The 14,267-nt window shown below is 39.9% G+C and overlaps 1 protein-coding gene across 2 annotated transcripts in view; it reads left to right on the forward strand.

Moving 5' to 3' along the window:
• The window catches only part of RELN (reelin), a 297,550-nt gene that overhangs the window by 242,933 nt on the left and 40,350 nt on the right, over positions 1–14,267 (forward strand). For both annotated transcript variants that reach the window (XM_075081418.1, XM_075081419.1), the window contains exons 37-43: positions 846–930; positions 4,313–4,495; positions 5,916–6,087; positions 6,173–6,275; positions 8,816–9,045; positions 11,830–12,050; positions 13,069–13,216. In XM_075081418.1, coding sequence (XP_074937519.1) covers positions 846–930; positions 4,313–4,495; positions 5,916–6,087; positions 6,173–6,275; positions 8,816–9,045; positions 11,830–12,050; positions 13,069–13,216 — 1,142 coding nt within the window. The remainder of the gene's footprint in view (positions 1–845; positions 931–4,312; positions 4,496–5,915; positions 6,088–6,172; positions 6,276–8,815; positions 9,046–11,829; positions 12,051–13,068; positions 13,217–14,267) is intronic.

Here is a 14,267-nt window from a genome sequence, read left to right on the forward strand (position 1 = left end):
TTGACACTGTGAATTCAGGTGCCCTGAAAAAGCAAAGTTTAATAACTTTGGGTATAGAAATTAATTCTTTAGAAATAGTTCTTTACAAAACCTTGACTCCAGTTCAAGCTCATTAGATCATCTAAATTACAAATCACAGAATGTGAACTGTCTAAAATTTGGATTGGTTGTTCCTGCAGGTTGTTCCCCTAGGGGAATGGGTCTGAGAAAGAGGGAAGCTCTGTGAGATGGATTTTGCCTGACCTCTGCAGAATGGGGACCGTCTCTGGCCCCAGGATCCACACAACATTGGCCTCGTCTATAGAGATGGACAGGATCTGAGGGGTCAATATGAGATTTCCTGTCTGCTCCCCTTCCATACTGCTCTAAGTCAAGAGGTTGCCCCAGAAGAGGATATTAGTACAAAATATTTTTTGAGGCACAGAAAAAAGCTCCTAGAGAGGAGTCTTTGTGTCTGCAAATTAGGGTGCTTGGCTACCATACAATTTGCCAAAAAAATGGCTATACTAGCTTGGATTCAATATCTGAGTAAGTCAGCTACAGTGCTTGCAGATCAGTTCACATCCCAGTGGTTCAGATCATGAACTGAGTAAGTTGTACCTGCGTCTGCACCTGATCATGTAGCTGTGCCCCTGGTGGTGACACCCCCCCACACCTAGACCTTTCCATTACTATGGCTCACTTTGCCAAGGCTATCACTATCCCCATTTTCTGCCTGGGAGGAGGTGTGGGACAGAGAGCAACCTCTCACACTGCCACCGGCAGTCAGTAACAGACAACAGTAAGCTGCAGAGCATCTTCGATAATGGGAACTGAGATTCACATTAAGTGTTCTGTATTTGCAGGAAGGACTGAGAATGCTTGTTTCAAGAGATCTAGATTGCACTAATACCGTGTACATCCAGTTTTCATTTAAATTTCTTGCCAAAGGTAAGATGATTATTTATTTCCTATTACTTCTCTAGCTTTATTCATACATAGTAGCATCACAGAAAAGAATATGGATTTACATTTTCAACTTCAGTGTACATGATCATCAGTTTATGATAGATAATATGGGGACTTGTTTGAGATTCTGCATTACCCCTACCTTGCTACCAGTCTACATGGTTGTCTGTGCAGCAGAAGAGTAAACTGTGGTGATACTGAAAACAGCAGAGCTAGTACAGTCTTTGAGCAGGAGAGAAACAAAATAGCTCAAGATTTTTAGAGATTTTGCCGTATGTTGAGGAAAATTAATTTGCCAGGTTTTAAAGCCATAAAATGGTGTCTATAGTAGATTACTTATGGGACAGATAAGGAACTACAGAGTTTTTCATTTTCAAGTTTCAGTCCACTGCATTAAAAGCTCTTACTATTTGGCTTTCTAGTAGGTATCATAGATGTGAATAAAACCCCATAATTCTATTTAACCGTGTATGAAGAGTACTCAGACTTTTCAAGCCAAGTTTACCAGTTGGGGTAACAAGCCCGAGACAGTCTCTCTAGTATGAGCATGTTCAAGCCAATGATATGTTCTTACCCTGCTCCAAGCCCCCACCATCTCTGGCCTTGCAAAATAATTTTATCCCAGTCAGGAGTGACATGGTGGAGAAACGCTAATCTGGTTGAACATTTGAGTCACTCCCATGCAGTCTCAGAAGTTTTTCCCATCATTGCTTGTAGAAATGGTGCTTCAAGACTGAACTTTTAACATGCAAAAAAACCCCTCCCTTTGGTGGAGGGTTTTTATAGCTTCTGCAGGAAGCTCAGCACTCTGGTACTGGACTTGCTATTTGCCAAAGGACAGCATAAAAATAGTTTTGATAAATATCTTAGCCAGATCTCTGTATGGGCAAGTAAAAATGTAGCTCTTTCTGAATTAAGTTTGATCCCCTCTAATAGGCATTTAATTACATATATTTGGCTATTTATTACTATTGTTTAAATACTTTATGGATAAGAGAGAAAACAGTAACAGCCAAAAACGTAACATGCCCAAAAAAAATAACATGTCCAATACTTCATGTTTAAAAGCAAGATCTTTGTGAAGACTTCTTTTATAAAACTATGCCTTGGAAATATTTCTACATATGATCCTTGCCAAAATATTAAAAAATATGATGAGTAAAAATATCATTCTGAAAGGTAGGAATAGCTGAAGGCTCAAGGCTGGATTTTGATACCTGCCCGAAAAGAGGTAAAACAGTGAAACTCCAGAAGAAATCTCTTTTCATTAAATCTATATACCTTGCTAGCTGTAGGTCTGGATCCAGAACTTAATCCCAACAAACTCCCTAATGTTGAATGCAAATTAACATAGACAAGCACATCTCACCTGTAAGCATTAAGAGCAGTGTGTTCTTTACTGTTACTTGCCACAGATAAGCTGAAATCAGCTCTTGACTGCAAATGTCTCCTCCCTGCCCTGTTCCACGTGGTAGTTGAAAAGAGACTTGTTGCTGGAGCAGAGTAGTGCAGCAGTATGCACAGCAGGTGCCTTTGCTTCTGCAAATTTGGTTAATTTAAGAGCAGGACATGGGAGAAACATGCGCAGTAATGCACAGTGAGATAGGGATTAAGAAACTGTCCCTTAGCCCTTCTCTGCTGCTAGTTCCTGCCCTCATAATGAGTTTTTGGGGAACTGCCATCACTGTTCCTGTGTTATGAGGAGAGTGGAGACTGTAATTTTGTCTGAGTGAGAACCCAGCTCAGAGATACCATCACTCATAGAATCATAGAATCATTAAGGTTGGAAAAGGCCTCTAGGATCATCAAGTCCAACTGTCAACCCGGCACTACCATGTCTCCTAAACCATGCCCTGAAGTGCCACGTCTACACGTGTTTTAAATACCTCCAGGGATGGCAAATCTACCACCTCTCTGGGCAGCCTGTTCCAATGTCTGACCACTCTTTCAGTGAAGAAATTTTTCCTAATATGCTATCTAAACCTCCCCTGGTACACCTTGAGGCTGTTTCCTCTTGTTCTATCACTAGTGACCTGGGAGAAGAGACCAACACGCACCTCGCTACAACCTCCTCTCAGGTGGTTGTAGAGAGTGATAAGGTCTCCCCTCAGCCTCCTCTTCTCCACACTAAACAAACCCACTTCCGTCAACTGCTCCTCATCAGACCTGCTCTCCAGACCCTTTACCATCTTCATTGCCCTTCTCTGGACATGCTGCAGCCCCTCAATGTCCTTCTTGTAGTGAGGGGCCCAAAGCTGAACACAGTATTCGAGGTGCGGCCTCACCAGTGCCGAGTACAGGGGCACAGTCACTGCCCTGCTCCTGCTGGCCTCACTATTCCTGATACAAGCCACGATGCTGTTGGCCTTCTTGGCCACCTGGGCACACTGCTGGCTCATGTTCAGCCGGCTGTAGACCAACACTTCCAGATCCTTTTCCACCAGGCAGCTCTCCAGCCGCTCCTCCCCAAGCCTGTAGCATTGCATGGGGTTGTTGTGACCCAAGTGCAGGACCCAGCACTTGGCCTTGTTAAACCAAAGACGCTGATGTTTCTGTTCAGCAGGTCAGGCACAGGCCAAACACACACTGGGGATAGAGCTTGTGCAAGGTAACCAGCGTTAAGTGCTTGTGCAGGGCTCTAATCAGCATATGTTAATACATAGGGCTGTATAGAACCTTTATTGACTCTTTAAAGCTTTAAGTAAAATAGGAGGAACTGTTAGCCAGAAAATGTAAATTTTACTCTCAGTTCCACTACCAATTTTTAGTCCCAGTTTAAAGCACAGATTATTGCTTTGCTGTTGTTGTTAAAACTCGCTAACAAAGATCTTCAGCGCTTTACACCAAATTATATGATTTCTGGGCATGAATACGCTCATCTCAGTGTCTGCAGAGCCATGGACTATAAATTTGTGAGGATAAGGACTGTCTCTTTATCTGTGGGTGCTACAGATGATGATGATAATGTCTGGTACCTGGGAACAACAAGCAAATAAATACTGAATTACTGAAAGTGTCTGTGGTAGAAGAAGCTGGCTTATTCTCGTCTAAATAATCATAACACTGAGATAGCTTCTCATCTAAGTAAATTAACTGTGACCATATATATAATGAACAGCAATGTGAATTTAGTCCCTAATTTATTAGCATTTTGCAGACAGACAAGCAAGGGAAAGCACAGGAGGATGTATATGTATAGTACACATATAACCTTTCAACAGCTTAAGTTGTTGTTAAAGCAAGCCCATACTCTGTAATAGATGTCAAAGTAACCTAATTGTATTTACACTTGAAGAACTGGTTCTGAGCTAGTGATTTTAAAAAACATTATAATGAACGTAAATGCATGTCATCTCTGCTCTAGGCACCCCTGAGAGGTCTCATTCCATCCTGCTGCAATATTCTGTCAACGGTGGCATCACTTGGCACCTGATAGATGAGTTTTACTTCACGCAGACGACGGATGTCCTCTTTATTAACGTTCCTCTGCCCTACGCAGCCCAAAGCAATGCCACGCGGTTCAGGCTCTGGCAACCTTACAACAATGGTAAGGAAAAGACACCCATGGGACTCCAGGTGCACACTTGCACAGCTCTGCATCTGTAAGACACTAGATTTTTGAATTCAACAATAATAGAGACTTTTAAATCATGTCGTCTTATATTTGAACTCCTTCAATTAAAATTATCACAGGATCATGTTTACTGCTCTTACAAAGCTGCTGTATGCTTTAAAGTGAAACTGCCTTAACGTAATACCCCTTGGCTGCGTGCAGAAGACTATAAGCTTTGGTCCTGGAGGAACTGGGAAATCAAGCAACACTGATCAAGTTAACTTCACTCAGGTTCTTCTCATTATTTTTAATGGACCTGGTTCTCGTTTACACTGAGGCCCCATTAGAATGCTCCAATTATACAAAAGTGTCCCAAGTGTAAATGGGAACTGGGCCTACCTTGCTCAGAATTAACTAGGCATTAAAAACCCATTTAGAAAGAGTATGTAGGGAGCAGTTAATCTTTTGATTAAATAGTAAGGGACTGTAGAAAACCACAAGGGAAATGCAGCTCTTTCCTCCTGATTACAGATATGCCAGCTGAAGAAAGCTCTCCTCTGCTCAGATACTCTGAGCACATCTCTTGCAGGAGCTGACATTAAGGGTTCTAAAGAATTCCAGTGATCATTTAGACACAGTGATACAGCAAAGATTTTTTCCACACAGGCAAGTAAGTGCCTAGTGCACCTCTAATGAAAAAGTAAATTCAAATCCAGTCCTAAGAATCCAGTTCCAGTTCATTATTATGATGGGTCCTGCCAAAAACATTTAACAACTTTTCTTGCAGACTTTATCCTTAAGTAGGAATTTCATTTAAAAGAAGCCATTTAACTTTCTCTGATCAACACAAAGGCTTTTAGATAGATTAAAAAAGCAGTTACACAAGAGATGTGGCAATCTAATCCTTCCTCTGCAGTTCAAAAGCACCATTTTTGCGACACATTTGAATTCATAATCCATTGGAGAGGAGGTCACTCAGAGTTTCCTTCTCTCTCAACGAACTTCTGCCAGGCAAACACAGGCTGCTGAGTGCAAGGAAAAAGGTGCAGAATGAAATAATACCGTTAGGCTGCTTGGGCTTTACAGTAACTGTTCATTTAGATGATTCTTAATTAAAGAAGACATTGATGCTAGAGTTTCAAACTAAATGTGATTTAAACAGAAGATACTTGTTCAACACAGATTTTTTACTCTTCCTTTTGCTGTGACTTCTGTAAATTTTAGAGGAATAAAAGTTAATTCTGTAGAGCCAGACTGCAGAACAGTATGGGTACTATTTTAATGGAAAACAAAGATAGTGAAGCCACTCTTTCAGCACCATCTTCTCAGTGTAATCCATAAATACTGGCTACTATTCTGCTCTCTCATAGTGATATATTAGGTCTTAATAGGAACGTTTCCCTTTTCTTTGCAGGCAAAAAAGAAGAAATCTGGATTATTGATGACTTCATAATTGATGGGCATAACCTGAAGAATCCCACAATACTTTTGGACACGTTTGACTTTGGTCCCAAAGAGGACAACTGGTTTTTCTATCCTGGTGGAAACATTGGGCTTTATTGCCCATATTCATCTAAGGGAGCCCCGTAAGCATCTCTCAGCAATACATTAGAAAAAAAGTGACTGTGTAATAAACTGAGTCTAAAGTACCTCTTTCTCTTTTTTTTACAGGGAAGAAGATTCAGCTATGGTATTTGTTTCAAATGAAGTTGGAGAACACTCCATCACGACTAGGGACCTGAGTGTAAACGAAAACACTATAATCCAGTTTGAGGTACTTGTCCTCAGAAAGTTACTTTGCCTTTTGCTTGGAGAGTTCTGTTCTTTCAGGTTCTGCTCTTTGGTATATTAGCCCAGCTGTTACAATTGCCAAGCAGAGAAGCCTGTCTAATTGCCCCTGTAATTGCTTTGATATTACTTTCCCCCATGTGGGTGTATCAGGAAGATTTTAACACAGAGATAAGGGAAATTTCTGCTTCAAAGTCTTCTATGTTCTTGCGTAGATTACTACTTTGCCCATTCATATATTCTTGCACTGAAAGCATTAAAGCCCATGTCCTATGAGTTGGAGAGTCACCACTGGCAGACAAGATGATAAGCACCAAAATATAATGAAGGTCTAGATTGTCACTTCACAACCTGCTCAGGACAACTGTGCATCATTTGCACAAGCTGATGCAGTGGAGAGCTATGACTTCACCTGTGACAACAGAGATTCATTTTTCCTGCATGCTGGCTTAACTGCCCTGGTTGTACTTTCTGAGAGCACCAAGGCTCTGCTTTCCTTTTTCATCTGCCCATGCTTTTATAGAGGCTCTAGTGGAAGCTGTTCTTTGCCCATGATGGCCTGAATTCATCCCATCTTAGGGAGTTATCTAAAGCTCATGCATAAGGAGCGCATTTTTTTTGTACTCCTCAAATAGTCAGTGGAAACAGGAACCCCAATGACAACACATACTCTAAACTAAACTGTGTTTCTCGTTCATCTGCAAATCTAAACTGTGCATTGGCTAGGGCAGCTACTGATGGGAGTAACCATTTAGCCTAGTATGTATTAGTATAGAGGGATCATTATATTGTCATTAAGAAATTGTAAAGGAATCTTTCATGTCAGTTGCCATGCCACAAGTACCAGGCTGCTTTTAACAAAGATATAGCATACTGTAGCATTAAACAGCAAATGATACTGGTTTATAAAACAGTTACTCAAATGATACTAGGGTTTTCCAAGAAAACTAGGTTTAGCTGTGTACTCATGCATGCTTCAGTTTGTCATGCAACTAATTCATAAATTATTGAATGCAAACCATTTTCTGTTTTAAAATATAGATTACACCCTGTAGAACAAAAATGTTTGAGGTCACTTTAAGATACTCATAAGCCTTCAGAGCATTAACCTCATAAAATCTACATGCTTACTTCCATATGTGGCAAGAACATTGTTTTCAGCTCACGTTTTTGAGGACATCAGTATAAATGAAGAAGTTATGTATAATGCAGTGGAGTTTCTCTCTGTGTCTCAAGAGTCAAAAACTATATTGGGTCAAGCATCTCTCTAAGCTTCCAGAAGAGTAGACAACCCTTCTAGTCAAATGTAGGTTGATGAGACTCATGTGCACTGAAGAGTGATGAAGAAAATTTGACATAGGATACATTTTCAACATTCATGCACAGTTCTAAGTATTACTGGGTTTTAGAAATAAATAGATTTTCATTACAGAAAGGTATGTGGGAAAGACACTTATTTTCCACTACAAAGATATGTAAAAACCCAAAAATGTTTCATGGTTTTAGTACAGGCTTTGTGTTTCATTGGTAATGCGTTTTTATTTATTGCATAGTAAGTACAGTACATCTTATTTTATATGACAGAGTCATCCTGTAAGGGAAGTAATTCCTATTCCTTTATATAAGCAATATGAAACTAAAAGAACACTTTAATATCAGTGAGAAAGAAAAGCAGACTAATTTGCACCTGGAGCATGCAAAAAATATGTCTTAAGAGGTCTCAGAGTCTGTACAAAACACAATTTCATGCTTTTTTCAGCAGTAGAACTGCTGTTCATTTAGGTTTTCTGCCTTTTCTACTGTGCTCTACATCAGCAATCTTGAAAGAACACCTTGATAAGTTTGACATTGCCAGACTATGTTTTGGTGTGAGGTTGGATCTAAATCCAATCCAGCTATGATATACTCTTACTGCTGTCTCCTCAGGCTTTGCCACTATATGTGAGCAAATGGGTAGTGAGTATGAAAGGTGAAGAACATATTGAAGTGATACAACACGCACCTTGTGGCATAAGCTTTTTTGGGGGGGAAGTGTAACATAAAAGAGGACCATAGTGCAGCTGAGCAATTTAACAGGAATTTTGTTTGCACATTTTGGTTTAATATTTCTGGTTTTAAAAATGCATAATTTTTTGGTGCTGTGACTACTTCAGTCCCTGCCAGACGACTGCAAAAACGGATGCATTTTCTCCAGCAACATTAGCAACTCTCCTTTGGGATTTTGTCTGATTAATTTTACAATTTTCTCTTAGAGAAGTAGTTAGGGGTTTCATATTATATTAATCTTGTGATAAGCCAGAGTGTGATATGCCCATGGATAGGTAGGGCAATGTGCGTGTTCACATTCATGTTCACGTGCATGTCCTGAGTACATCATCCCAGGTCTTAAGTGAGTTCCCAGATCACCATTTTCCTGGGCTAATTAAATACCATACTAAATGGGGCAGCCTGACTAAGATGAAGAGTGATTAGGTGTCCCACAGCCTGCCCTATCTCATCTTCTGCATTTCATGTCTTGGCCCCCAGATCAATATCGGCTGCACCACTGATAGCTCCTCTGCTGACCCGGTAAAGCTGGAGTTCTCACGAGATCTGGGGGCAACCTGGCACCTGCTGCTCCCCTTGTGCTACAGCAGCAGCAGCCACCTCAGCTCCCTGTGCTCCACTGAGCATCACCCAAGTAGCACCTACTATGCAGGCACCACCCAGGGCTGGAGAAGGGAGGTTATTCACTTTGGAAAACTGCACCTCTGTGGGTAAGTGTCCCACTCCTATTCCTGCCCAGCTGCTTGTTTGTTTGTTTTCATTTCTGTTTTCCACCCAAAATGTTCTCCCAGCACAAGAGTAGCCTGTAAGGACTGTGGCACTAGAGCAGACCAGATGAGTAGTTTTTCTCTGCTTTTTGTCCAGAGTGTCAGTTAGTGTTCAGATGATTCCCAAAAATACATTGTGCCTAGTGCTAATGTAGAATAACACAGATAATTTCCTATTTATCCATATATCTAATCAGTGACATTTTTATGGAAGTGGGTTGCATAGTAAAATGAATGCAAATCTTACTATTGTTAAAGCTCCTTCAATGCTCTTTATGGCAGTGCATTAGCCATTTGAATTCATCAGGGATATTCTTGCATGAAACTTGACATTCATCAGAAAATGCAGTAAAATGTGAGTTAGTATAAACTTGATTCTGCTTCATTGTAAGGAAATGGACTGATCTAAATACTGAAGGTCTCTTGTAGATGCAAAGTTCCCTCATTGTAAGAAATTAACTGCTGCAGTCACTCAAACTTAAAGCTTGTGGAACAAATCAGGTCAGATGATAACAGATACATATAATAGAAAACTAGTATATGCTAGCTGGCATAATAATATGTAACTTTTTGAAGTATAAAACAGTACTGCTTACTTTTTCAGGGAAAACTGTCTCCTAGCATAAACTCAGTTTATATAAAAGATCACATCATGAGGGATGTAGCACATATGAATGAAAATGAGCTATGCAACTATGAGACTTTATGAGTATATGCAACTATGAGACTGAGTATTTATGAAACTACTGCACGCAATAAGCCCTCCACTAAGTGGCCCCATATGTGCCTCTAAAAGTATGAAAAGACCTGTATAAAGATGAGAACCAAGTCTGGAAAGCATGGATGTTTAATAATTTAAGAATATGTTTCAATTTTAAACTTTAATTTTCTGGTTTATGACAGTTAATATTTCAAGCATGGAACAGGTAACCCATCACCTGCAGCAGCTCATTTGTCCTTCTGGTTTTGTCCAAAAGAATTATTTGACCCTTTACCCAACTATCAATGCATCCCTCCAAATGAAAATTTTGATTACGCAGACTCCTAAATTCATTAAAACTTTACAGTTATTTCAATTCAGTCCTCTGTTCCTGAGTGTTTCTGTCCCATTTGTCTGCTTTCACTCCTATTCCTTCCCCAACACACAAGGCCAGAAGCCAATTGCTGATAGCCAGCCAAACTCAGCATGCAGAGCAGCTTCCATGGAGCATTTGGTGCCATGAAATTCTTAGGCCAGAGGGGTGAAGGGGGATTTTCTCCACCAGAATCCACTGGAATACCAAGAAAAAAGCTCCAAGCCTGACTTCTTGTGTAATTCTAAAAAAAAAAAAAAAAAACCAGCCTTTTTGTCCCCAGAGTGTCAAGTGATTATATTTAAATGAAGACATTTTTAGTTATTTCCACTATGTATGTTATTTTTGAATTTAATATATGTTCTCAGCAGGTAGCTGTAACTTCAAATTAGTATTCCAGTTATTTTCTGAAGGAAAAGCCCAGGGCCTGTTAAGTCAGTGTAAAAACACCTACCGACTTCAGCAGGTATTTCACCCTGCTTCAGACACCAGTCACACTTCACCCACGCCTGAGAGAAGGAGCTGACGTGCCACAGGGGTGGAATGAATCCTACCCGTGGGGCTCCTCTGATGAGCTTACAGCACCTCCAGCCTCACACTTGTGCCCTTCACCTCAGGACACACTAAAAATCAATGTCTTTGACTTCCAGCAGGACTCTAATTCTTAGGTATCTTTCTTGAAACTGTTAGTAGTGTCCCCACCCATCAGCTATACATGATAACCTGAATCCCCTCTTAAAAATTCCTTTTTAGCAAATCAAGATGAAAAAACTTGTCATCTACCTGTGCTATTGATTCACCTGCTTCATTTAGATATCTCTAACAAGACACATTAAACATGCAATGCAATTAAGTCACTTTCGCCTTCTCATTCTTCTGGTTTCCTTCCTCATTTAAACATTAAGTGTTAAAATGTTTATAATTTTTTCTCATTGGGGAATAAAATCAATCTCTCAAGTGTTTTTCCCCTGCTTGGTTTGTTTTCAGTTCCTCTTTACATGTAGCATTGATGCAAGTAGCACTTAGGAAACAAATTAAAAGTGACAGGACAGCACCCAAAAAGGAATATAGTTTAAATTAACAACATGAAATATCAGCCTGCTTTAAAATTAAGCCACCTGAAAGCAAGCTGAATACCTGGCAACATGGCAGATAATGTTTTATTCCCACGTAACTGAGGGTGAGATCTTACCACCCCAGTTCCACAGGCGGTCTCCCTGGGGGCAGGGTGGAAACCTGAAGCAGGATTTCACTCTCCAGAAGAGGGAGAAAGTGGTCTGGTCTGACCCAGACACTGCACACTAAAGCAGAAGGAAATCCATCAGACCACAGCCATTCATCCTCCTCACAAACAATGGAGAGAAAAGTGGTTAGATTTCAATTCCTATTTTCAAGTCCATCATTCAGGTTTGGTATTACAACTAACGAATAGTGTTATTTTTATTTCTGTCAGTACTTGGGCTGAATGTCAGCATAAAGGCACCTGAGTTACTGAAGGAATTAGATATAGCAGTCAGTTTCTAGAATTAAGCTATTTATCAAGCCAATTCCAACAAAAAGTGTACACTATATATACATAGTATGGTGTATATATATGGAACACAAAAAAGATGGAACTATTCTTTAAGGTAAGTACACTTTACACCTTTTCCAGGTTGGCAAGGTTCAGATGGTACCAAGGATTTTACCCTGCTGGATCCCAGCCTGTGACTTGGGCCATTGACAACGTGTACATCGGCCCGCAGTGCGAGGAGATGTGCAGTGGGCACGGCAGCTGTATCAATGGCACAAAGTGCATCTGCGACCCCGGGTACTCTGGGCCAACCTGCAGAATAAGTACCAAGAACTCTGACTTCCTTAAGGATGATTTTGAAGGTATCTCTTCCCTTTTTTTGGTCTAAATTCTGCCTGTCCATCTTAGTAGAACCCAGGGCTCAAGGGATGAAACTGCAAAGTCTTCCTCACCTCTACAGCTTCCAAATTTAATTTATGCTGTGGGACTATTCCCATGAACCAAGTAGTTTAGATTTCATTTTCAAGCATGGCTTGTGAATGTCTGATGCCATCAGTTGTCTGGTTTGGAGTGTCTGACTCTGTGAAGTTGTTAATGCTGGAATACAAAATCTTCACCAAAATAGAATTTCCTGAAACTGCATGTAGAAAATAATTTTGGAAGAAAATGGTGGTTTGATGGTAGTTTGACTTCAGCAAAGACAGAATGCATGCGAGGCAAACAACAGAGGGCTTTAAGGCTGTGTCATTTCTCACCACAAGGGAAATCTAAGTGGCCTTACTACAGCAAATATCATTTCAGAGCAGACCGTGTGTCTCAGTGGTGAGGGCCGCCGCTCAGCAGTCACGGCAGGTCCCAGGCGGGCGATGCCAGGAGGGAACTCAAAGCCTGGGCACACACAGCATCCGCACACACAACTCCAAAACCACCTCCAGGTTCCCCCAGCTAGTAAGCATGGCAAGAAGAGCACATTTTGAACAAAGATAAATAAAATTTAAAACACCTGTGAAGCAAACTCATCCCTTCATAGGTGCTGCTGTTCATTTTAAATTTTGCCAGCCCTTGCTACATGCTACAACATGGCTCTCAAAGTTTCTTTACAGAACTGGGTACTTTGTTGTTATCTTAAGAAAAATGAAGAAAAGTGGAAAATCCTGTGAATAACTGGAGACTAGGATCCCAAATTTCATACTTATGGATTTATTTTGTTTATTTTGTTTTGATTCATGACAGTGTTCTAAAAGGCATTGCATTGGAAACACTGAATATTTATTTACTCTGCATGTAATGTTTAATTTAGCTCTCTTCCTCTGGAAATAGTACTCTTGTAGTAGAAACACTTCGGAGTAAATCATAAATATGTATTTACTATGTATTCAGGTCAGCTGGAGTCTAATAGATTCCTACTTGTGAGTGGTGGAAAGCCATCAAGGAAATGTGGCATCATGTCTGGAGGAAACAACCTTTTCTTTAACGAAGAAGGCTTACGTATGCTGATGACTCGAGATCTAGACTTGTCACAAGCCAGGTAATATGGTTTGAAAGTTCTTTCAGGATTTCACTGAAGAAATAATATACTGAAGAATAATACATATTTGATACTTCTGTGGTAAAGGCAAACTGATATATTCTGTGGTCCTTACTATAGCAAATATTCCGTTTTAACCAGTGTTACCAATTTAAATGAAATGTAACTTGAACTTTAATGGGATTAACCATTCCAATGTTACTTTTTTTCCTTGAACTAGAAGTTCAGGATCTGATGCCTCACCTTCAGTAGTTTATACTAGTTTTTATTTCTTAAACGCATAAAATGAGAAATCGATTGCACGCCACATGCTCTGTTTGTCTTACAGTTTCATGTATTATGAGCCATTGCTGAAACAGAAGTACCTGCTGCCAGTATAACTCTTACATTCATCATCTCATAATTCTTTCATTTCTTATTGTGCTCATTTGTTTCCAATAATTTACTGAGAAATTCCCATCAAGCTGTCACCAGCTACACTGAGCACAGCAATTGAAAACCAAATATTTTTAGTGTATTTAGAGATTATGTTGTATCATTACAGCCTGCAGAGGAGATACTTGATAAGTGAGACATGCTAAGCAAGGCACATTAAAGAAATTTATACTAATATAAATTCAACCACATCCTAACTGCATGCATGCTAACAAATAGGTAGTGTTTTCTAACTTGTTTGGTATCTTAGCTTATATCCTTATATTATTACTTTGGAGACATTGCATTTTCTCCAAGACTTTTCTCCGCAGGTCTCTTGTAAACACCCTACTCCTCTCTAATGCTCTCTGGGAAATGCTTTAATAGGCACTTTATCTCTTTTTGACTTGTCTTCATTAGCATTGTATCTTTAAATAACAGTTTAATTGCAGAGCATCATAGTCAATGGAGATGCCTAATTTCTAACCATTGAATTTTTTAGATAAAAAAATCGGTTAGCCCTCAGTGAGGCGTAATATTAGAGGTTCTGGTACTGAATTTGTGAGATTATTCACAGCAAACTTTTTTCAGAACTTTCAATACTCTTCACTAATTTGATTTCCTAGACTGTTCTGAA

Source organism: Phalacrocorax aristotelis, chromosome 1, assembly GCF_949628215.1.
Source record: "Phalacrocorax aristotelis chromosome 1, bGulAri2.1, whole genome shotgun sequence".
Taxonomy (NCBI): Eukaryota; Metazoa; Chordata; class Aves; order Suliformes; family Phalacrocoracidae; genus Phalacrocorax; species Phalacrocorax aristotelis.